Source organism: Panthera leo, chromosome A2, assembly GCF_018350215.1.
Source record: "Panthera leo isolate Ple1 chromosome A2, P.leo_Ple1_pat1.1, whole genome shotgun sequence".
In the NCBI taxonomy this organism is placed as follows: Eukaryota; Metazoa; Chordata; class Mammalia; order Carnivora; family Felidae; genus Panthera; species Panthera leo.
This window is the reverse complement of record NC_056680.1, coordinates 12,146,610-12,169,058: the sequence shown is the minus strand read 5'-3', so window position 1 is coordinate 12,169,058 and position 22,449 is coordinate 12,146,610. Positions and strand designations below refer to the sequence as shown.

The 22,449-nt window shown below is 51.4% G+C and overlaps 2 protein-coding genes across 8 annotated transcripts in view; one reads left to right on the top strand and one right to left on the bottom strand.

Moving 5' to 3' along the window:
* LOC122214116 (calcium homeostasis endoplasmic reticulum protein) overlaps window positions 1–1,715 on the top strand; it is an 18,908-nt gene extending 17,193 nt beyond the window's left edge. For all 3 annotated transcript variants that reach the window (XM_042928796.1, XM_042928797.1, XM_042928795.1), the window contains exon 17: window positions 205–1,715. In XM_042928796.1, the coding sequence (XP_042784730.1) occupies window positions 205–398 (194 nt within the window). In that variant the 3' untranslated portion in view covers window positions 399–1,715. The remainder of the gene's footprint in view (window positions 1–204) is intronic.
* On the bottom strand, window positions 1,068–22,449 carry CA2H19orf44 (chromosome A2 C19orf44 homolog). 5 transcript variants are annotated; one of them, XM_042928800.1, is made up of 12 exons: window positions 22,308–22,435; window positions 20,734–20,930; window positions 20,557–20,636; window positions 18,611–18,707; window positions 16,385–17,147; window positions 13,977–14,289; window positions 8,593–8,666; window positions 7,239–7,653; window positions 5,789–5,884; window positions 3,834–4,000; window positions 2,225–2,305; window positions 1,068–1,153 (listed from the first exon to the last, which is right to left on the bottom strand). In XM_042928800.1, the coding sequence occupies exons 5-12, from the start codon at window positions 17,144–17,146 to the stop codon at window positions 1,097–1,099; spliced, it is 1,965 nt and encodes a 654-aa protein (XP_042784734.1). In that variant the 5' UTR covers window position 17,147; window positions 18,611–18,707; window positions 20,557–20,636; window positions 20,734–20,930; window positions 22,308–22,435; the 3' UTR covers window positions 1,068–1,096. The 5 variants fall into 5 exon arrangements, with proteins under 5 accessions (XP_042784734.1, XP_042784733.1, XP_042784732.1 ...); XM_042928799.1 differs by lacking the exon at window positions 1,068–1,153 and adding an exon at window positions 1,657–2,070 and having other exon boundaries at window positions 22,308–22,440; XM_042928798.1 differs by lacking the exon at window positions 1,068–1,153 and adding an exon at window positions 1,657–2,073 and having other exon boundaries at window positions 22,308–22,438.

Genomic DNA, 22,449 nt, shown 5'->3' with positions numbered 1-22,449 from the left:
CCGGCTCTCTGCCAGAACTTCTACAGAGGGCGAGCCTGCGGTTTTTGCTGGCCATTCTTTCTTACCTCATCAGTTACACGCTTGCCGCCCACACACGTGCACATCATTCAGCTCTGCACACGGAGTCCTGTTTCACTTCACACATAAATGTGCCAAATTTCGGCTTTCGTGGGTTATAACCGCCCTCCCCCCTTTCTTCTTAAGGCTGGAGTGGATCTGGTGGCCTCGGCGTGAAAGAGCAAGGGATCCAGGACCCCATCAAGGGGGGGGACGTCCGGGACAAGTGGGACCAGTACAAGGGTGTGGGCGTGGCCCTGGACGACCCCTACGAGAACTACCGCAGGAACAAGAGCTACTCCTTCATCGCCCGCATGAAGGCCAGGGACGAGTGCAAGTAGGCGCTCTGCGGGCGGGAGCCACGCCTCGGCCACCGCGTTGGCCACCGGGACCTTCCTGGCTTACTGGCAGTGACAGATGGTAGGGACAGCTCAGTTCTCACACAGCCTCCATCTCTGGGGAGCGGCAGAAGAGAAGGAAGGCCACAGCCTGCCTAGTGACGAGCGCCATGCTCGATAGCTTGGAAGGCCCCGGGCCCCGCCTGCAAACCGCTCTAACGTAGAAGCACGACCCCGCCAGGAGATGCCCGGGCCCGCGCGGCCAGAGCCTGCTTCCCTTGACGGCGAAGTGAGAAACACGAGACCCTGCACCCCTGGATGAGAATCCCTGACATCTTAAGGCACGGCTGTTTCGCACCTCTCCCCTCGGGCAGATCTGAGCTTCTGCTTAAACCAGTAGGAGCGTGTGGAGGAGAGGCCCTGGGCGAGTGGCCCGGCAGCCTGGGAGCGGGTGTGGGGCCAGCCGGCCCTGCCCGCCTGTGCCCCGCCTGTGCCCCGCCGACGTGCGGTGGATGGGGAAGCTCAGGCCAGGCGCTGGTTCCAAACAGAAAAACAGACCCTTTTTGATTTGCAAAGTTACACAGGGTTCTTCTCGTTTTTACTCCAGGTCTTTAGTTTTGGAGAAGGGAATGTTGCTCTAAGAGGATCCCAGTGAGAATTTGAAACCCGATTCCTCTGAGACATGCTGGCCCTTAGTTCATTTATTTTAGTTGTTTGCGTTGAAATTTTTTCCCCCAAACGTCAGCCGTTTGCTGTACCTGCAGAAACGGAGGTTCTGAGGACACGGACCTGAGGCACCTTCAGGTCCCGGAATGACACCCTCGGAGAGTCTGTACCCTTAGCGTCTCGGCCTGTGTTTCCCACTTAGAGGAACCCAACACCAGCGCTTGCGTGGACCTTCCGTTCCAGGGTGTGGAGAGAGACCCCTGGCTGTGCCTCCTGCTCCTCATTTCCCCTTGCTGCCCCCCCCCCCCCCCCCCACAGCCACCACCATCGAGGGAGGTGAGGCCAGGAGGGAGTGGGGTCTGCTGGGCGACGCTGGGGACGGCGTGGGACAGGCCACGCTTGGCGTCTGTGGGCAGCTCGTGCGGTGCCGTTTATTTGTACAGAAATGTTTTTGAAAAATTCTTTTCAATAAGATGCAAAGTCCTCTCCAACTTTTCAACCTGATGTGATAAAATATTTGATTTTGTTCTAGGTTTCCTGTAGCTGTGAATTGTTCAAACGTGTCTGATTCAGGATAAAACGTAAACACGTGCTGTTAACAATTTCTTGTGGATTTTACTGTTTTGCCTTCAAATAAAAACTTTTTTTAAAGACCTTTTTCTCTGCGTGTTCAAGTTAGAAGTGTGCTCCAGCCGAGTCGGGAGCAGGCGTGCCTGGAACGCAGAGACTGCGTCCGAGTCGTGCGGTCAGGTCAGGAGCTGCCCTGGCGCCTCAAGTGGGTGTGCCCGGCGTGGACACCTGGCCTGGGCTCCTGCTTAGCAGACGGGGCCGCGGCCCCTCCCGTCTGTGTCCGCTCACTGGGCGGCCAGCACCCGGCCGGCACAGCCGCTCCGCGGGGCTCCCGACAGGCTGCCATCCTCCGTCCGGCCGTGAGTGGTGACCGCTCCACCCGTGGGGCCACTGCCACCGGCCCGCGCGTCCCCTCGGGGGCCGGGCGAGTTCCACTACTCTGCTAAAGAAGGCTGGAGCTGGGATTCCACTCGGGTGAGTCCTCGGCACCGCCTGCCCCCCGCCACTGTCCCCTGGAAACCAACGTGTGTCGCGGCCTCGCAGCCGGTGTTCTGGACCCGCTTGTCCGTTCAAACCCACGGATCCCGCCTCACCTCCGGTCCCCAGAGCTCCTCCTCCACCTCCTCCAGGGCATCCTCCATGGACAGCGGGGCAGGCCTGTGGTGCCTGATGTACTGTGGGGCAGAGGACAGGGGGCCGTCACCACCGCCACCTCAGTCCACTGAGGCTTTGGGTGCTGGAGGCAGCCTGTCCCCAGTGGCTCCCGGGCAGGTGGGCAGAAAAAGACCATGACGCAAAGCCACGTGACAATGCTGTGGAAAGAAGAGGAGAGACAAGCCCAGACAGGCTCTGGCCAAGGCACCTGCGAGGGATGCGCCCTGACTGGGTCTGAGAGGGAAGCATGACCACGGCTGGGGGTGGGGGGAGCTGGCGAGTGGGGCTACTGGGGGCGCCCTCAGGGCACACGGGGCGGGCAGAAGGGCCCAGAGCAGGCCGTGAGGAGCCACGGGGGGCTATAGGCAGGTGACATGGTCAGATCACTTCAGCTGTATCCCACCAATCGATGTGTATGACCAACTGAAGTCAAAGAACCCCGCAGGGGTGTGATCATCAGAGTCCAGGATGCGGGAAACCGTCAAAGAAACAACCTGTTTACTTGAACAAATGAACTGCAAGGAAACATCAAAGAGATGGGGCAGGGGAAACCGGTAAGCAGGGGTTCTCAAAGTGGGTCCCCTGTGGGCACCAGGGGGAACACCCGCTCCCAGGCCCACCTCTGCTGCCAGCGGAACCCTGGTGGCCCTCGGGGTCTGATGCCGCTCCGAGCCAAGAACCACCGCCCTAGGCCCTAATCGGGAGGCTAAAAAGACCCCAAACATTGATGTACAGGCTTTGGATTCTGAGGAAACAAATAGCAACAAAATGTTCGACTTGCATGAGCCAAGTGGGAATCTACCCCTGGATATCCACCAATACTAAGAAAATAAGAAAAGTTCATTTGGTTTGGGTGTTATAATGATACTGTGACCATCTTGTTCAAAGTCCTTAGTTTTAAGAACTACAAAGCAAGATATTTGTGGATAAAAGGATAGAAATGACCGTGCAGGAGTTCATGTGGTGTGATGACATCTCTATAAACATTATCATATCTAATACCTAGTATGCTATATATCTTATAACATACAGTATGAAACATACATAATATTGTATATTTCATACATCATGTTCCTATTTTACACAGGGAAAATCTACAGAATATCGAATTCTCTCTGGAATTGTGGAGGGCTTTATAAATTACCTACCTCTGTAACAAAATTTTTACAAAATGAGAAGAAAATTTTTACAATCGAACAAAACTTAAATTTAGGGGGGAGCGAGAGGTGAGTGTGACAGTCTTCGCACTTCGGCCCACAGGGCTGGGCAGAGCTTGGGGACGGGTCTGCAGAGGGACAGGAGCCCCCACCGAGGAGGTCCCCTTTGCTCCAGGGTCACACACAGCCTAGCCAGCCGCGGCCCGCGCCAGGCTGCCTCTCGCTGCCCCCGTCCCATACTGCTCTCGCCGAGGACGAGGACAGCTCCTTTCCCTAGGACTGTAGGTGACTGGGCCCACGGTGTCCCTGCTGCCCGGGCTGAGCCCTGTCCCCCTTCGCGTGCAAAGGGCCCTGCCCTCTCTCCCGGGAAGGGGGTGTGCGCTGCGGTCACCTGTTTGGTTTCCTCCAGGGTGTGGTAGTGGAAGGAGTCTCGGTCCAGGGACTGCAGGAGGGACGTGTGCAGGTGCCGGCTGGCCTCCACGAACTGCTGCGTCAGGCTCAGCTGCTGCTTCAGCATGTCGTTGAGCGCCAACGCGGCCGGGCTGCAAGCTGTCGGGGCTGTACCAGCTCCGTGTCACTCCGCCCACCCGCCCGCCTGTCCCCCCCGCCTCACCCCGCCCTCAGCAGCGTCCCCGCGGGGCCAAGGGGGGCTGCCTTCTGGAAGCGCTGCCGCCAGAAACACTGCTGTCTGCGGGCTTGTGTGGGACCCTCAGGGGCTGCACGTGGGATGCTCGGCTCCCAGGCAGAAACGGAAGCCTCAACCAAACGTCCCACCCGCGGGAAGAAGTCTAGGAAACCCCAGGTTCTGCAACCGCACGATGTGAATCCTGATCGCACCACTGAGCTGGACGCTGAAAAACGGGTAAGAGGAGGGGCGCCTGGGGGGCTCAGTCGGCTAAGCGTCGTGGCCCTTGGTTTCGGCTCAGGTCATGATCTTGCGGTTCGTGAGTTCCAGCCCCACGTCGGGCTCCGTACTGACAGTGCGGAGCCTGCGTGGGATTCTCTCTCTCCCTCTGCCTCCCCCAACTTGTGCCGTCTCTGTCTCGAGTAAACTCTTAAAGAAATGGGTAGGAGGGTAAATCCTGTTATGTATCTTTAAACATAAAACTAAAATACTTAAAATTAAAAATACAATTAAAGGGGCTCCTGGGTGGCTCAGTCGATTAAGCGTCTGACTCTTGGTCTCAGCTCAGGTCACGATCTCATGGTGCGTAGGATTGAGCTGCCAGCACAGAGCCTGCTTGGGATTCTCTCCCTGCCCCTTCCCTGCGTGCGCTGTCTCTCTCTCTCTCTCTCTCTAAGAATAAATAAGTAAACTTTGAAAAGTACAATTAAAAATAAAAAGTTTTAATTAAATTCAAAATATGTTGAAAAATGGAAGCTGTGTAACTGTTAGAAATGATCATTGTCAGACTACGAGAGAACAGAAAAATCTCTGAGGTAATAGCAAGCTAAATGGAAGAGTTTTTTGAAAGGATACAAACATTTCAATTGTTACAACCTGTGCATTTTACCGTCTTCGTCTTTAAAAAAGTTGAAAATGGCAGGGGCGCCTAGGCTCAAGTCGGCTAAGCAGTCGACTTCGGCTCAGGTCGTGATCTCGCGGTCCGTGAGTTCGAGCCCCGCGTCGGGCTCTGTGCTGACAGCTCGGAGCCTGGAGCCTGCTTCAGCTTCTGTGTCTCCCTCTCTCTCTGCCCCTCCCCACTCATACTCTGTCTCTCTCAAAACCAAATAAACGTTAAAAAAATTGTTTTGTTTTTAATTGAAAAGGGAAAAAAAAACCCAAAAACCCAAGTCCTAGATGGACCTTTGTTTGTGCCCCGTGAGCCACCAGTGGCCCCGTGGGGACCTGACGCGCCCTGGGCTCCCTCGGCAGCTGCTGGGAGGGCCTTCCCCCTGCCCCAGGCTGGACCGGGCCTCCCTAGGACCCCACAACTCCCCCAGACTCTGAAAGGAGTCCAGGCCTGTGGTCACCACGCTGGCTCACACTCAGGACCTGCCGAGCGTCTTCAGGGGAAAAAGCACCATGTATTCTGGACGCGAAGCCTCAGAGGGGAGCGCGCAAAATAAAAGCAGTGCGGCGGGGGTGGGGGGCCTAGAGGTGTGTTACTCCCAACATTCCTGTCTTATCCGACACGGGTGTCCTTTGGCAACACGGACCAAAGGTTCTCAGACACCCAGTCTGTCGTCAGGGGTCCTAGGAACCGGGGCAGTTGCCTGTGACCACGTCGCCAACAGACTCCCCAAACCCAGCACTGAAGCGGGGCAGCAGCCCTCCCGGCGGGGGCAGCCCTGCAGCTAAGATGCGTCCGCTTCACCGCAAGGACCCGCTGAGGGTACTGTTACCTTCTATGGAGTCCGCGCTGACGACGTGGCTGGCAATGGGCACGGGGTCCACGTAGGCACCTCCCAGAGCCGGTCCGACGGCCGCCACACCGGGCCCTGTCCCAGAGACAGAGGGGGAGGGGCCGGTGGGCAGGATTCAGAGCGACTTTCATCAACGGATGAAATAAGCTACACGAGTCTGTGCTTTCCTCTCCCGAACAGGACAGCCACCTTCTTGCTTTGTTAACCTCCTTTACGATTTCCCCGAACCTGCCTCCGTCTTCCTGGAGGCGTCTCCTGGTACAAGTCTGCTGAACGGGCTCAAGCCATCACCGCAGTCCGTGACATCATGCCCTCCCCTCCTTCTCCCCTCCATCCTTGGGGCCACACGAAGGCTTCGGAATGTTCCCGGGACTCTGATAAGCTGGTTGATTTAGACTGCTGTTTTCCTCTTTCGATATCAGGCCTAGTCGAGGAAAACGGCACCAGCTGGGTTTTACCAAAGGGCTCTTTAAGTCGCAAAATAATAGAGACAGAAACGCGCACATTTGTCAACAACAGGCTACGTTGTCAGGCAGCGGGAGGACGTGGAGAGGAGCACAGAGGCTTCTACGTCAGAACTGGGCCTCCACTACCCTCGAAGGCCTTCTAGTGATCTGACTTGGCACGTCTGACTGGCTTTCCTCCCCGAGAAATGAGAAAATGGTCATGACCTACCCCAGCGTGCAGCCCAGGCTGTGACACGGCTAAGCCCCCCTGAATCAAAATGAATACAGCAGGTGAGAGTGTTACGCCCTCGTGCAGTCCAGGAATAACCCTGGCTACGCTGTGGGCAGCCACCTAGGCGAGAAAAGAGAGCGGGGGGACGTTTAAAAGCAAGGGACCTTTCCACCCAGAAGGGCCAAGACTGAGACTGGAGACAAGACAGACGCCTGGAAACTCACACCGGCCATGAAGAGCAACGTCCCCTGCACCACAGAAGAGAATCCACCACAACACACCGCACCGGGACCCCCAAGCCACCTGAGGCCTCGCCGTCCCAGGTGGTGGTCCCACGCTCAGTGCCGTCCCCAGGCTCGCCCTGGGCACCGCCAACATTTGGGGCTGGGTCATCTCCTGGCAGGGCCAGCCTGGGCACCGCAGGACGTTGGGCAGCATCCCTGGCCTCCACCCAGTCATGACAGCCCGAACTGGCTCCAACCTCGCTGAGGTCCCCCGGGGGCAGGCTCACCACAGCTGAGAACCACCGCCTTAGTCCCTGATTCTGAAACCTTTCCGGAGGTTTTCGAGCTCGGGAGGCAGTGGGAGACACCCAGGGCGGCTGCCCCTCATCGTTGCAAGAGGGAACGGGGCACCGAGGCCCCCCAGCTGGTTAATAATGACAGACCCTGAAGCCTTCGTCATGCTTCCAAGGATGCCGGCGGCACGCGCCCTGGGAGCCGGCGCCTCCCCCCGGGGCCCGCACACTTACCCTCCACCCACTGGTAGGTGAAGGCGGGCTCGAGGGTCTGCACAGCCGTCTCCTTCATGATGACTCTTGTAACGTCCCCGACTTGCTTTTTCCAAGGCTTGAGCGTTGGCAGGGGAAGGTCTGTCTTCAGGCTTGCAGAGAATTCTGACAGAGTGTCCAGCGTCCTTTCAGGAGACTCGGAACGGGCCCTTGACTCGGATGCTGTCGAATTTGGGGATTTTTCAAAATCTTCTGAGTAAGCCGAGCTCACTGTGCTGGCCGTGGGCTCCTGAGACGTTGGCCTCGGGCTGGAAGCATCCTCAGGCCCGGCAGAGGAAGCCGATGGCTCGCTCAGGCACTCTGAGACCTCGCTTCCAGTGGGAGGGCCCCCTGCCTGGGGACTTTGGCTGGATGCCTTTTCCCGCTGGCCTTCTTTCTAAAGGGAGGGTGACAGAGGTCACGGGAAAGTGGTTTCAAACGATCAACACGCTCAAAGTACCACCGCATTAGAACGGAGTGCAGGGTACCCAGGGGGCCCAGCAGGGAAGGGTCCACGCTGGTCCTTCAGGGGTTTTGAGCAGGCCCAGTACCATGAGCAATATTCTTGAGATGCTTTGGGGCTGCTGTATTTTAACACTGATGGTGTGAGCATGTGTAGGGGGCACGTGGTTGAAATCCGTTACAACGTCATTATTATGTATTATTAAAACAGTGCCTGCAGGTTCCATAGTGAGGAGGTTACTAATATGGCAAGAACCACAATGGGGCACTATGATGAGTACAGGTCAGCGCGGCGTTCTTATGGGGCAGTTTAAGTGGGACCCGCTTTTTTTCTTTTTTCTTTTTTTAAGTTTATTTACTACTTATTTTGAGAGAGAGGGACAGCATGAGTGGGGGAGGGGCAGAGAGGGAGAGAGAATCCACACTGTCAGCGCAGAGCCCCCACACGAGGCTCAGACTCACGAACCGTGAGATCGCGACCTGAGCCAAGGTCAAGAGTCGCACGCTCCGCCGACCGAGCCAGCCAGGCACCCCTAAGAGGGACCTGCTTTAATCACCTGCCACATTAACTAGCTTTATTCTGTTTTCACCTACATCAGGATCTCTCACCCGGGGCACTCCTGACACCTGAAGCCTAAACACTCTTTGCAGTGGGGACCGTCCTGTGCATTGCAGGACACTGAGCGGCATCCCTGGCCGCCACCCACCAGACGCCGGCAGCAATCTCCACCCCAGTCACGATAATCAAAACTGTCTCCAGACGTGCCAAGGGTCCCCCGGGGGTTAGGTCAAGACCCACGGGCCTAAAGGAAGCACAATGCTACCAAGCGTCTCCACGTAACCTACCGTGAAAAATTAAGTTGGCTGTACTCACCTTCCGTTCCAAGTCTGAGTTCTCACGGACAGCTGGAGCCAGATCATCGAGGGATAAAAGATTGACTCGAAAATCTGTAATTAAAAATGCAACATGAAAAAAAAAAAAAAATGCAACATGACATTCACTCATTTACATACCACACGGTATTTACCATTATGTCATAGGCACTGGGCTAAGTGCTAAGAATAGAAACACAGAAGCGTGCAGTCTCGGTCCTTAATAAGCCAGCACAGGGATCTACACGTGTTTTCTCTAACTAGCAAATGGTTTCCACTTTGCACCCTAGACTGTACCACAGTTAACTCAGCTCTGTCGTTATGGTGCAAAAACCACCACAGACCACGTGTAAACAAATGGATGGGGCTGGGTTCCAATAAAGCTTCATTTCGGGGCACGTGGGTGGCTCAGTCGGTTAAGCGTCCAATTCTGGATTGTGGCTCAGGTCACGATCTCACGGTTCGTGAGTTCAAGCCCCTGCATCGGGCTTGCTGCTGTCGGTGTAGGGCCCCCTTTGGATCCTCTGTACCCCTTTCTCTCTGCCCCTCCCCCCCAAAAATAAACATTTTAAGTGTTTTTAATGTTTATTTTTGAGACAGAAAGAGACAGAGCATGAGCAGGAGAGGGCCAGAGAGAGAGGGAGACACAGAATCCGAAGCAGCTCCAGGCTCTGAGCCGTCAGCACAGAGCCCGATGCGGGGCTCGAACTCACAGACCACGAGATCATGACCAGAGCCAAAGACAGACACTTAACCGGCTGAGCCACTCAGGCGCCCCAACAAATAAACATTAAGAAAAAAGCCTCTTTAGTTATAAAAACAGACACTGAGCCAGATGAGTAGATGACAGCAACACAGTAAAGAATGTGTGGTGCCCAGGGTGTGCAAGGTAGGGGGTGTGGGGACAACTCAAGCAGACATAAAACTAGACCCGAAGTGTCGTAAGTTCCCACTTAAAGCAAGTTAAGGGCACAGGAGCCCAAGGAGAACCAGCATTCGGCATGCCAGCTGGCCAGTCGCCAGTGCCTGAGACTTGGGAGTCTAGAATCCTCTGTGGAGTTCTCGTGTTCCAAACAGACCTCTGGGAACCCAACAGATGAGCCCACTCCTCTAGGTGGGTGGGCAGTGGACATCGGCCAAAGTTGGCAGCAACTTCTATTGCACAGTTCAGTTCAGGCCCTGAAACACGGGCAGGGGGCGGGGTGTGAGAGAGAGAGAGAGAGAGAGAGAGAGAGAGTAAGTTGGAAGGAACAGGCAAGAGTAGGGTCCTCTGGGCAGCAGGCACAGGGCTGGAAGCGAGAGAGAGAGAGAGAGAGAGAGAGAGACAGAGGGAGGTCCACACCACCTGTCCCCCGCACCTGCCCATCCTAAGCCCTAGAGTGAATCCCCCCGTCACCCCAGTCCTGGGGGCTCACGTCTCCTCCGAGCTCTCTGCTTCTGTCACTGCCATTCACATGGCAGGCAGGTCCAGAGACACATCCCTGGACAAAGCGTCTGAACTAAAAGGCATCCGGCTGGCCCAGAGCAAAGGCATAGGGGTGATTCTGAACTTGAGCACTTGGGAACAGCATTGGCACTGGCCGAGGAACATTACCGTCATGTAGGCCAACCCTAGCACGCACGCGTCTCCTGTAGCAGAGGGCCAGCTGAGGGGCTTCACAGCCACTTCTGTGGCTCTGCCCCCACTTGACGGATGAGAAAACTGAGGCACAAAGCGCCCGAGACTGCACAACCGGTAAGAGGCAGGGCCAGGACGCCCACCCAGCTACGTCAGACTCAGAATGTGCTCACCACTGCCAGCTGCCTCCCTCCCTCGAAGCTACATCTGGACAAGGGAGGGCAGGGGCTGGCCACCAGGAGAGGCCCCTCCAGGCCAGCAGTGAGGACAGAAGGGCTGCCGGGACCGGCAGTGTGGACAAACAGCGGAAACCTGGGTCTGTCACCTGCCCCACCAGCCTATACCCGTCTTCCCATCCACATGATGAGGGAGGTGACATGGGGCCAGGGGAGCAGGGACACCCACTTACTAAACTCTCGGGCCCAAGGATCAGAGCCACTGAGGGAGCTCAAAGGGGTATCTCACATCGGCAGCCAAGAGCCCATCCCCCTGCGTTCTCCGACCCTAACAAGGGCACCGGAAGGAACCACCCTTCATGGCAATACTTCCCCTCAAACCCCACCCCGATAGAGCTTCTACTGCTGACCTCCCGGGGCATGAACACCCACGTTAGTCTGTGATGGGATTCAGGACACGCTACCCCAAAATACAGCACCTTGGCCTACTGAATATCTCAGATGGGAGGGAACTTGAACATGGCACGCGCTGCAAGAATCCTCTGCCATTCTCCCTTGACCTGCTGCAAGGGTCTCATGTGAGAAGTGCACCCCCCGCCGCCACCCAGAGGAAAGGAGCATCCCGTTTCCAAGACAGAGGGACCCCAAGAGGAATCACAGCAGGCCTCGCCAAGTCTGGCCCCGTTTACCACCCTTAGCTCGTTTCCTTTTGTCTGATCACGTTTTTCCAGTACCTTCCACTCCTCATCGAGCCTAGAGTAAAAACGCTCACACACTTAACTGTTTTGTTTTTTTTTTTTCCAGGTCTGGTTTCCTTAGGAAGGCTCTGTGTCCCATAAAACTTACGTTGAATATTTAACATCTATTTAATAACTGTATGCTTTTCTCTCAATCTGTCTTTTGTTGCAGAGCTCCCACCAGGAACGTAGAAGGGTAGCAGGAAAAAGCTCTTTTTTCATCCCGTACCAGAGTCACGAGCTACGGGTCACCCAGCGCACAGGGGGCAGGGCTTGTGTTGGCCTGTTTGCCATCGTCTTCTTGCTAACACCACCCTTGCCACGTGCCAGTGCCCAGCACGCCCTCAAGACACAGTTTAGGGGCGCCTGGGTGGCTCTGTCAGTCGTGCGTCCAACTTTGGCTCAGGTCATGATCTCACAGTTCGTGGGTTCGAGCCCCGCGTCGGGCTCTGTGCTGACAGCTCAGAGCCTGGAGCCTGCTTCAGATCCTGGGTCTCCCTCTCTCTCTGCCCCTCCCTGGCTCATGCTCTGTCTCTCTGTCTCTCAAAAATAAACATTAAAAATAAATAAATAAATAAAGACATTTTAATTTGGGTCTCACAATGAAGCACCCCAGAGGGAAGACATTAAGTGTTGGGTATACATCTTTTCTCTTTCTCCTTTCTTTCTTAAATATGTGTAATATTGGGATAAAAATAATATTGAATAATTTGAAATAACAGAAGTGTCTAATTGTGACTGGTTAGAGATTTACTCCCTTTTCTGAATATAAAAAGGAAAGGAGGTAAATTCCTCTTTCACCAAAAGAAAAATCGCGTTGCCTTTTTGTCGTATGTGGCTCTAGGATTTTGTTTTCAGGTTATTGCTCTGTAATTGGTCAGGGTTACTGAATGAAAACACTAAAGACAGAACATGGCACAAAAACAGACACTCAGATCAATGGAACAGAATAGAGAACCCAGAAATGGACCCACAAACGTATGGCCAACTAATCTTTGACAAAGCAGGAAAGAATATCCAATGGAAAAAAGACAGTCTCTTCAGCAAGTGGTGCTGGGAAAACTGGACAGCCACAGGCAGAAAAATGAACCTGGATCACTTTCTTACATGATACACAAAAATAAACTCACAATGGATGAAAAACCTAAACATAAGACAGGAAACCATCAAAATCTTTGAGAAGAAAGCAGGCAAAAACCTCTTTGACCTTGGCCACAGCAACTTCTTACTCATCACGTCTCCAGAAGCAAGGGAAACAAAAACAAACATGAACTATTGGGACCTCATCAAAAGAAAAAGCTTCTGCGAAGGAAACCATCAGCAAAACTAAAAACCGACGGAATGGGAGAAGATATTTGCAAACGACATATCAGATAAAGGGTTAGTATCCAAAATCTATAAAGAACTTATCAAACTCAACACCCAAAATACAACCCGGTGAAGAAATGGGCAAAAGACATGAATAGACACTTCTTCAAAGAAGACATCCAGATGGCTAACAGACACATGAAAAAATGCTCAAAATCACTCATCATCAGGGAAATACAAATCAAAACCACAATGAGATACCACCTCACACCAGTCAGAGTGGCTAAAATAAAAACTCAGGCAACAACAGATGTTGGCAAGGATGCAGAGAAAGAGGATCTCTTTTGCATTGTTGGTGGGAATGCAAGTTGGTGCAGCCACTCTGGAAAACAGTATGGAGGTTCCTCAAAAAACTAAAAATAGAACTACCCTACGACCCAGCAATTGCACTACTAGGTATTTATCCAAGGGATACAGGTGTGCTGTTTCAAAGGGGCACATGCACCCCCATGTTTATAGCAGCACTATCAACAATAGCCAAAGTATGGAAAGAGCCCACATGTCCATTGATGGATGAATGGATAAAGAAGATGTATACATATATATATGGCCAGAGTTCATTCTTTTTGATTGCTGAGTAATACTCCATTGTATATATGTGTGTGTGTGTGTGTGTACATATACATATATATATGTGTGTGTATATATATACACACACACACACACACACACACACACACATATATGGAGGGACCAAGTCTCTCTCTCTCTCTCACACACACACACACACACACACACACATATATATATATATACACGTGTATATATATGTGTGTGTGTGTGTGTGTGTGTGTGTCTGTGTGTATACATACATATATATATACACTCCATTGTATGTGTGTGTGTATGTGTGCATGTTATATATATATGTGTATATATATATATATATATATATATATATATATATACACACACACACACACACACACATACAATGGAGTATTACTCAGCAATCAAAAAGAATGAAATCTTGCCATTCGCAACTATGTGGATGGACTAGAGAGTATTATGCTAAGCGAAATTAGAGAAAAACAAATATCATATGACTTCACTCATATAAGGACTTTAAGACACAAAACAGATGAATATAAGGGAAGGGAAGCAAAAATAATATAAAAACAGAGAGAGGGACAAAACTAAGAGACTCTTAAATATGGAGAACAAACAGGGTTACTGGGGGGGGGGGGGGGTGGGAGGGGGGATGGGCTAAATGGGTAAGAGGCATTAAGGAATCTACTCCTGGAATCACTGTTGTACCATATGCTAACTAACTTGGATGTAAATTAAAAAAAAAAAAAAAAAAAAAAAGGAGCAAAAATCTGACTTGGCTCCTCCACCAGGAAAGGTGGTCAGGAAGTAGAGGGGGTGGCATGACCAATGCATTCCCCACGGCAATACCCAGTGATCCCCCCCCCTCCCAGGGACCCTCTAGGTGGTCTTGCCCTTCCTGCCTAGGGTGACAGGTGGGCACAGGGCCATGGGTTACCATTCAGGCTGTCATCGGCAGCTTCTGAGGGCGACTGATCGTGAGGCTCAGGCTCACTCCTTCCGGGGGAGAGCTTGCCATGTGGCGTCATGGAGGCTGATTTTGAAAAGGTGCCAGTGATGGACAGTGATGCTGTGCAGGCGGCTGTGTCCCCTGAAGCGTGAGTCTGTGGGGAGCGAGCTTTTGAGCGCGTGCTGCGAAGGGTCCCGTCTGCTGACTGTGAGGCTGGCAGACATGATGTCCGAAATGGCTTTGGGCCGGGAGGTTCCTCACTGGGTAGTGAAAGGATTCTTGGTTGAGTTGGGATCTGATCCTACTTTGGCGGAAATAAATGAAATTAATTATCAAACAGGTGACAAGGAAGTCCTTATCACTGAATAATGCGGCCAGAGTAGGGCAGGCCAAGGATTGGCGATCAAAGAGTTCTCTCTCTCTGGGCCCCTTTCTTTCTCTCCCTTCATCTCTAGAAGTCAAGGTACAACATTTAGACGAGATAATATTGGGACTGCAGTGCAGAAACACTGCACAAATAATCAGAAATATCACATGGCTTTCAAACAAATTTGGTTAATTACACCGTTTCTAAATTAAGGCCCCTGAGTGCATGATCTAGGAAAGCCTGAGCCTGCAGCAGAATCAAAATAATTATGGGCAGATTTTTCCCCCTTAAAATGCAGCCTTTCCATCACTTTATACCCACTACGATGGCTCCAGTAACAAGTGCTAGCTCTAATAACCAGCGTTGGAGAGGGTGTGGAGAAACTGGAACCCTCGTGCACTGTGGCCGGGAACGCAAAACGGCGCAGCTGCTTTGGAAAAGTTTGGCACTGCTTCAGTAAGTCACACAGAGAATTACCACAGGACCCGGTAATTCCGCTGGTAGGGAGAGCCCCAAAAATTGAAAATAGGGACTCAAACAGATACGTGTACACAAATGCTCCTAACAGCACTATTCACAAATAGCCAAAGGGTGGAAAAGACCCAAATGCCCATCAGTGGATGGTGGATACAGAAGATGTAGTATATTGACATGATGGAGTATTACTCGGCCATGAAAAGGAAGGAAACACTGACTCCTGTTACGATGTGGATGAACCTCGAAAACATTATGCTCAGAAAAGCTGCCAGTCACATAGGACCATGTACTGGATGATTCCGTGCATGTGAAATGTCCAGAACAGGCAAATTCACGGACATAGAAAGCTGATTAGTAATTTTCAGGTGCTGGAGGGAGGGGAAAACAAGGAATGATCATTTAACAGGTACAGGGTCTCCTCAGGGGTTGATGGAAACGTTCTGGAATTAGACAGAGGTAGTACACTGGCGCGACATCACGAATGGACTAAATGGCACTGAACCGTTTGTTTTAAAAATGTTAATTTGAGGGATGCCTGGATGGCTCAGTCGGTTAAGCATCCGACTCTTGATTTCAGCCCAGGTCTTGATCTCCCGGTTTGTGGGTTCGAGCCCTGAGCTGGGCTCTGTGCTGACAGTGTGGGAACCTGCTTGAGATCCTCTCTCTCCCTCTCTCTCCGTTGCTCGAGCTCTCTCTCTCTCTCTCAAAATAAATATATAAACTTTAAAAAATAAAAAAGGAACGAAAGTAAAACTGTGGATTTTAGATTATGTGAATTTCATCTCAATTTTGAAAAACAGAAACGCAGCTGTCCCAAGTTTCCTGTGCGGCACCACGATCCGTCATACAAAGTGCAGGCCTGCGCTGCGCACACTTACTCCAGATATTGCAAAACTGCCTAATGTCCCAAACCCTGTCACCTCACGGCAGGCCCAAAACAGGCAGCCGTGGTTGGCTGGAGCCCAACGGTTCCTTGTCAAATCCCTTCCTCAAGTAGCTTACGGGTGACGGCTGCTGTCAAACCTTTGTAAAGCGCTGTGACACAGAGTGCAGACGCGAGGCTTGGTTAAGAATAAATACACGCAGGGGCACCCGGGTGGCTCAGTCGGTTAAGCTTCCAACTTCGGCTCAGGTCATGATCTCACGGTTCATGGGTTCGAGCCCCGCGATAGGCTCTGTGCTGACAGCTCACAGCCCGGAGCCTGCTTTGGAGTCTGTGTCTCCCTCGCTCTCTGCCCCTCCCCCGCTCACATTCTGTCTCTCTCTCTCTCAAAAATAAACATTAAAACAACAAAGAATAAATACATGCAGGGGAGCCTGGGTGGCTCAGTCGGTTAAGCGTCTGACTTCGGCTCAGGTCACGGTCTCACGGTTCGTGAATTTGAGCCCCGTGTCGGGCTCTGGGCTGACAGCTCACAGCCTGGAGCCTGCTTCGGATTCTGTGTCTCTCGTCTCTGCCCCTCCCCAACTCATGTGTGCTCGCTCCCTCTCTCTCTCTCTCACAAATAAATAGTAAAAAAAAAAAAAAAAAAAAAAATACGTAAAAACTTACCGAGAATACTTTTGTTTGTTCTTTCTCACTGACTTTGGAGCTGATGAAACGCCGATTCGTGTATGTTTCTTTTTCTCTAGAAGATTCTATCAAGCCTCCTAGCAACTCTTTCATTTCCTCCTCATCGCTGTCTGGAGAATCTAGTTTTCTAGTGGGTTTTTTCTCTTTGGGTGTTTGAAAACTCCTCTCTTTTCCACAATGTGTTTCAGGGAATCCATTTTCAACGCGTGGTTCCCTCTTCTTTAGAAACCTACTGACCTTCCCACTCTGTGTGCCGCTCCCGGCCGTGGGAGTTTCATGGGCTTGTTTCTGGGTTTTCTCTGGGCCGTGTGAGGAAAGTCCGACTGTGCTCCTGGGAAGGGCTGTATCTGCGCTCCTCGGAAGACTGTCCTCGGGGGTCTTCAGGTCAGATTCCACATCAGACAAATCCGCCTGAGCTTTCCGATTCATGATCTTGGTTTCCAGCTGAGTCAGTTTTGTGAGCGCAGCGCTGGCCCTGAGCTTCGAGGCAGTGATCGGGGGTCTCCCCGAAGACAGTCTGAGCCCACCCTCCACAACAGCATTCTCTTTCGGGAGTGAGTATTTTACACCCATAGTTGGGTGTCCTTTGAGAAATCTGCTGCGGCCGGGTGCTATTTGGGTAAGACTTCTACCGATTTTCAAGTTTCTGATTTCTTCCATTTTTGAATCCTCTAAGGAAAGATCACTAAAATCACCAAAAATATTGCGCATGGGATGGCCGGTTCTTCTTCTGGAAGCCATTCTGCAGGGGGGGGGGGGCGGGGGGGGTGAAGAAAGAAAACTTAGAGTAAGAATATCTACCTGGTGTTCATACCATGCATTCAAATCTCTCAAGGCCTCCCATTTTATTTATTTAAAGTTTATTTGTTTTTGAGAGAGACATACACAGCGAGCAGGGGAGGGGCAGAGAGAGAGAGGGAGAGAGAATCCCAGGCAAGCTCCACAAGGTCGGCGCGGAGCCCGATGTGGGGCTCGAACTCACAAAACTGTGAGATCATGACCTGAGCCGAAACCAAGAGTCAGTCGCTTAACTGACTGAGCCACCCAGGCGCCCCTCAGCACCTCCCATTTTAAAGATCAAATCTTTCTTTGCAGTCTGCCTGAAGCGCTCCCTTCAAGCCCCATGATGGCAATGAAAATGTCAACACCCAGTACCACTGGCTGAATTCCCGTTCAATGCCAGGTCTTTTTTGACATTTACTTAAATTCAAATTAGTTAACACGTAGCGTGGTATTGCTTTCAGCAGAATTTAGTAATTCGTCGCTTACATATAACACCCCGTGCTCATCCGAACAAGCGACCTCCTTAATGCCCATCACCCATCTAGCCCATCCACCCACCCACCTCCCCTCCAGCAACCCTCAGTTTGTTCTCAGCATTTAAGAGTCTCTTAGGGTTTGCCTGATGCCAAGCTCTTAAAGGAGACACGTTGCACGTCAGACAGAAGAGCCAGAGCCTCTCAGCCTCCAACAGTGAGCCCGGCGCTCTGCTCAGAGCTGTATTATCTGTTTTAATCCTCATGCAACCTTGAGGCAGCTAGTGTCACCTCCCCCGCCAAATCCCGTTTTAAAGAGGAGGTGAAAGAAATAAAAGCACCTGAAGGTTAGGTCACCGGTTAAGGTCACCGGTCAAGGTCCCCTGGCTGGTGAGCAACAGAGCCAAATTCAAAGCTCAGGTCTGATTCCAAAGGCCCCCTTGTTCCCGACAGAGCTCCACTGCCTGGCCAGTGACACGACCACTACTCCAGGAGTCCTACTCCCCACTGGCTCCCCACATCAGCGCTCCTCTATCCAAGTATCCTCAGCTCTCTCACAAGGAACTGCTTAACATCAGCCTGTATTTAAGGACCCTCCCCTCCGCAGAAAATCTCACTTCACTTTAAGGGTAAAAACCACCTGGGGCGCCTGGGTGGCTCAGTCAGTTGAACGTCTGACTTCGGCTCAGGCCGTGGTCTTGCAGTTTGTGAGTTGGGGCCCCGCGTCAGGCTCTGTGCTAACAAACAGCTCAGAGCCTAGAGCCTCCTTCGGATTCTCTCTCTCTCTCTCTCTCTCTCTCTCTCTCTCCCCCTCCCCTGCTCATGCTCTGCCTCTCTCTCTCAAAAATAAATAAATGTTAAAAAAAAATGTTTTAAAAATAAAGTTTAAGGGTAAAAACCACGGCCCTGGAAGGGTGGAGGGGCTACAGACGGACACAGCAGCACCCACCCAACGTTGATCACGTGTTGTGCACACACACTGGTGAACAGCCTTCAGCGGGGCGGGGTCAGTGCTTTTATCATATTCTCAGTGTTCCTGCGTGCCCCTGAGAGAATAAAAATGACCCACCCCAAGATTTAAAAAGGTTTCAAAGAAGTTTAAAGTCTCAAAAAAAAAACATGGAAAAATATGGCATGGGTGGCTGTGAGTTTGCTGCAGCCCCTTTAGTAAGGAACTCAGCAACAGCAACGAAAATGTGAAAAGCAGAGGCCCGGCACCCGGGCAATTGGAATTTGCCTCCGATTACACTCTCAAATGCACATTGATGTGTATGCGCGAGGAATGTCATGGCAGCATCGTCTGTACCCCTCAAGCGCTTGAACCCATCCGTAAAGAGCCGGGGAAATCCAGAAGACCACGTGCAGACAAGCGAGTGCTACGCAGCCGTGAAAAAGCAGTGAGGGAGATCTGTGTGCATAATGTCGTCTCCAGCGTAGTATGTGAGGCAGAAAAGACCAGGTGCACAACCACTGCTCGTTTCCATCCTGTTTGAGTGTTTTAACAAGGCCAAGTGTTATTTTGTTGTTTAAAAAGAATTCACTGTGGGGCGCCTGGGTGGTGCAGTCGGTTAAGCGTCCGACTTCAGCCAGGTCACGATCTCGCGGTCCGTGAGTTCGAGCCCCGCGTCGGGCTCTGGGCTGATGGCTCGGAGCCTGGAGCCTGTTTCTGATTCTGTGTCTCCCTCTCTCTCTGCCCCTCCCCCGTTCATGCTCTGTCTCTCTCTGTCCCAAAAATAAATAAAAAACGTTGAAAAAAAAAAATTTAAAAAGAATTCACTGTGAGACCTCAAGGAGCCTTTTGTCCCATCCCTGTCCACTTGGAAAACAATCTTACGAGGATTACCAGATTAAATACAGGACACCCCGGGATGTGAATTTAAGATAAAGACTAAATAATTTTTTTTAAGAGAGAGCGTGTAAGCAGGGTAGAGAAGCAAAGGGGGAGAGAGAGAATCTTTTTTTTTTTTTTTTAAGTTTATGTACTTATTTTGAGAGAGAAAGCAAGAGCACACACACGCCAGCAGGGGAGGAACAAAGAGAGGAGAGAGAGAGAATCCCAAGCAGGCTCTGCGCTGTCAGCACAGAGCTGGACACAGAGCTCGAACCCGCAAACTGTGAGATCATGACCTGAGCCGAAACCAAGAGTTGGACTCTTAACCAAGTAAGCCACCCTGACACCCGGGGTGAAAGAATCTTAAGCAGGCTCCATACTCAGCACGGAGCTGAATGCGGGGCTCGATCTCACACGCCTGGGATCATGACCAAGAGTCGGACGATCAACTGACTGAGCCACCCAGGTGCCCCAATAATTGTTAAAATAGAAGTATGACCCACATATTTTTATGCTAAAAAGTAGTATGTTCCAAATAGTTTCATACTAAAAAATTGTTGGTTGTTTGTCTCAAATTCAAATTCAACTGGGTGTCCCATACTTTTATTTGTAAAATCTGGCAACCGTCTGTCTTATGCACCTTTCAAAGCTGAACTCAGGGGCACCGAGGTGGCTCAGTCCATTAAGTGTCTGATTCTTGATTTCAGCTCAGGTCACGATCTCACGGTTCGTGAGTTCCAGCCTGGCATCGGGCTCTGTGCTGACACCGTGGAGCCTGGTCGAGATTCTCTCTCTTCCCCCTCTCTCTGCCCCTTCCCTGCACTTGCTCTATGTCTGAAAATAAATAAACTTGTTAAAAAAAAAAAAAAAAGCTGAACTCAAATGTTTTGTGAGAGGAAAAACATTGAACCCAGCCCTAAGATTCTGTCTGCAGAAGAGTGAATCGTTTTTCTTTGACTCTGTTTTTCTGCGTGGCGTACCTGCTTGCTCATCCCCATCTGGGTACTTAGAGTGCCTGGCACAGGCCTGACCACAGGGGTCAGTGAAGGCAAAACCAACCACACCTGACAGAAACAGTGCAGGAGTCCTAGCCTGTGTGACGCTGGGCAAGTTACTTGACCACTCTGTGCTTCGGCTTGCTCATCTGTAAAACGATGACAATTATTCCCTTCATAAGATTCCTATGTTCATTGTAGGACATGGAATAAATGGTAAGATTTAGATAATAGTGTTTGGAATACCTGCATTAGTGGGCTTTTAGCAGGAAGGACGTGGTAAAGAGGAAGTAGAGACTGCTGGAACGTCAACAGCTACCTTGGTTGATATTTTTCTAACCGAGGCTCAGGAGGTGACTCAGCCCCCACCATTCTATGGGTCAGAGGGAAAGCCCGACCACCAGGCCAGGTTTAACAGCGTCTAGTTTTTCTGAAAAGTTTCCCTAGGTTTAAAAATAAATCAACAATGGTTACAAAGGCAAGTTTTATGTTCTATCCATTTCATCACAACTAAAATCGATATATTTTTAAAACACAATTAAAAATAAACCTATGGGCAAAGGATATGAACAGATACCTCGCTGAAAAAAAAAGAAAACATACAAATGGCCAATAAGCACATGAAACGATGTTCAACATCACTAGCCATTAGGCAAATGCAAATCAAAACCACCAGATCCCAGTTCACAGCCACTAGAATGCCTACAATCAAAACCACAGATGGGGCGCCTGGGTGGCTCAGTCGGTTAAGTATCCAACTTCGGCTCAGATCATGATCTCACGGTTTGTGAGTTAAGCCTGAGTCTGGGCTCTGTGCTCACAGGGTGGAGCCTGGAGCCTGCTTCGGATTCTGTGTCTCCCTCCCTCTCTGCCCGTCCCCCACTCGCATTCTGTCTCTCTCTCAAAAATAAACATCAAAAAAATAAATTAAAAAACTAGAAACTGTAGATAATAACAAGTGTTGCTGAGGATGTGAAGAAATTGGTGCCCTCATACACGGTCATGGAGCACTACAATGGTACAGTCACCAATTTGGAAAACAGTCTGGCAGTTCCCCTGTAGCCAAAGGTGCTTGAAATGTATGCAAATGTTCATATTAATTATTATTCATAGTAGGCAAAAAGTGGAAACAACCCAAAAGTCCGTTAACTAGTGAATGGATAAGAACCGAGGTCCATCCATCCAATGAAATACTATTCAGCATTAAAAAAAAGAATATGGATACATACAACAACATGCATGCATACATCTCGGACACATCATGCTAAGGGAAAGTAACCACATACTGTATGACCCCATTCATAAGGATCATCCAGGAAAGGCAACTTTATAGTCAGAAAGCGCATCAGTGGTTGCCTGGGGCTGGGAGGAGGAGCGAGGAGGGACAGCAAAGGGCCAGTAGTGATATCCTTGGGTAGACAGAAAAGTTCTAAAGCTGGATCTTGGTGACGCTTGCCCCACTTAGTAAACTTATTAAAGTAACAGAGTTGTGCACTTACAAGGGGTGGATTGTACGGTAGGTAAACGCATCCTCAATAAAGTTGTTAAAGATAAATAAACCTAACTTTGAACACACAGGCGCCTCTCACCCCATCGGGCTCTTCCCACCCGCCCCCCAACTGCCCCCCGCTCCCCACCACCGGCCTGGAGCGACCCACCCCGGCCCACAATCCCAAATGGGCCCCGACGGGGAACCAGGCGTGAGGCCCCTACCCTCCCTCAGCCCGACAAGCCCAGCTCCAGAACGTTCCCCATTTCCCGCAACTCCTCTCCCAAATCCGGTCGCCAAGCCCGGCAGCAACCGGGCCAACCCCGCCAACCTCGTCCCACGATGTCCATCCGCAGAGGCCGTCGCTGCGCTCCCGGCTAGACACTCCGGCCGGATGGGACCGTTGCCCCCGGCAACTGCGCCAGGGCGGAAGAGACTACATATCCCAGAGCGCGCCGCGCCCCGAGGACCAA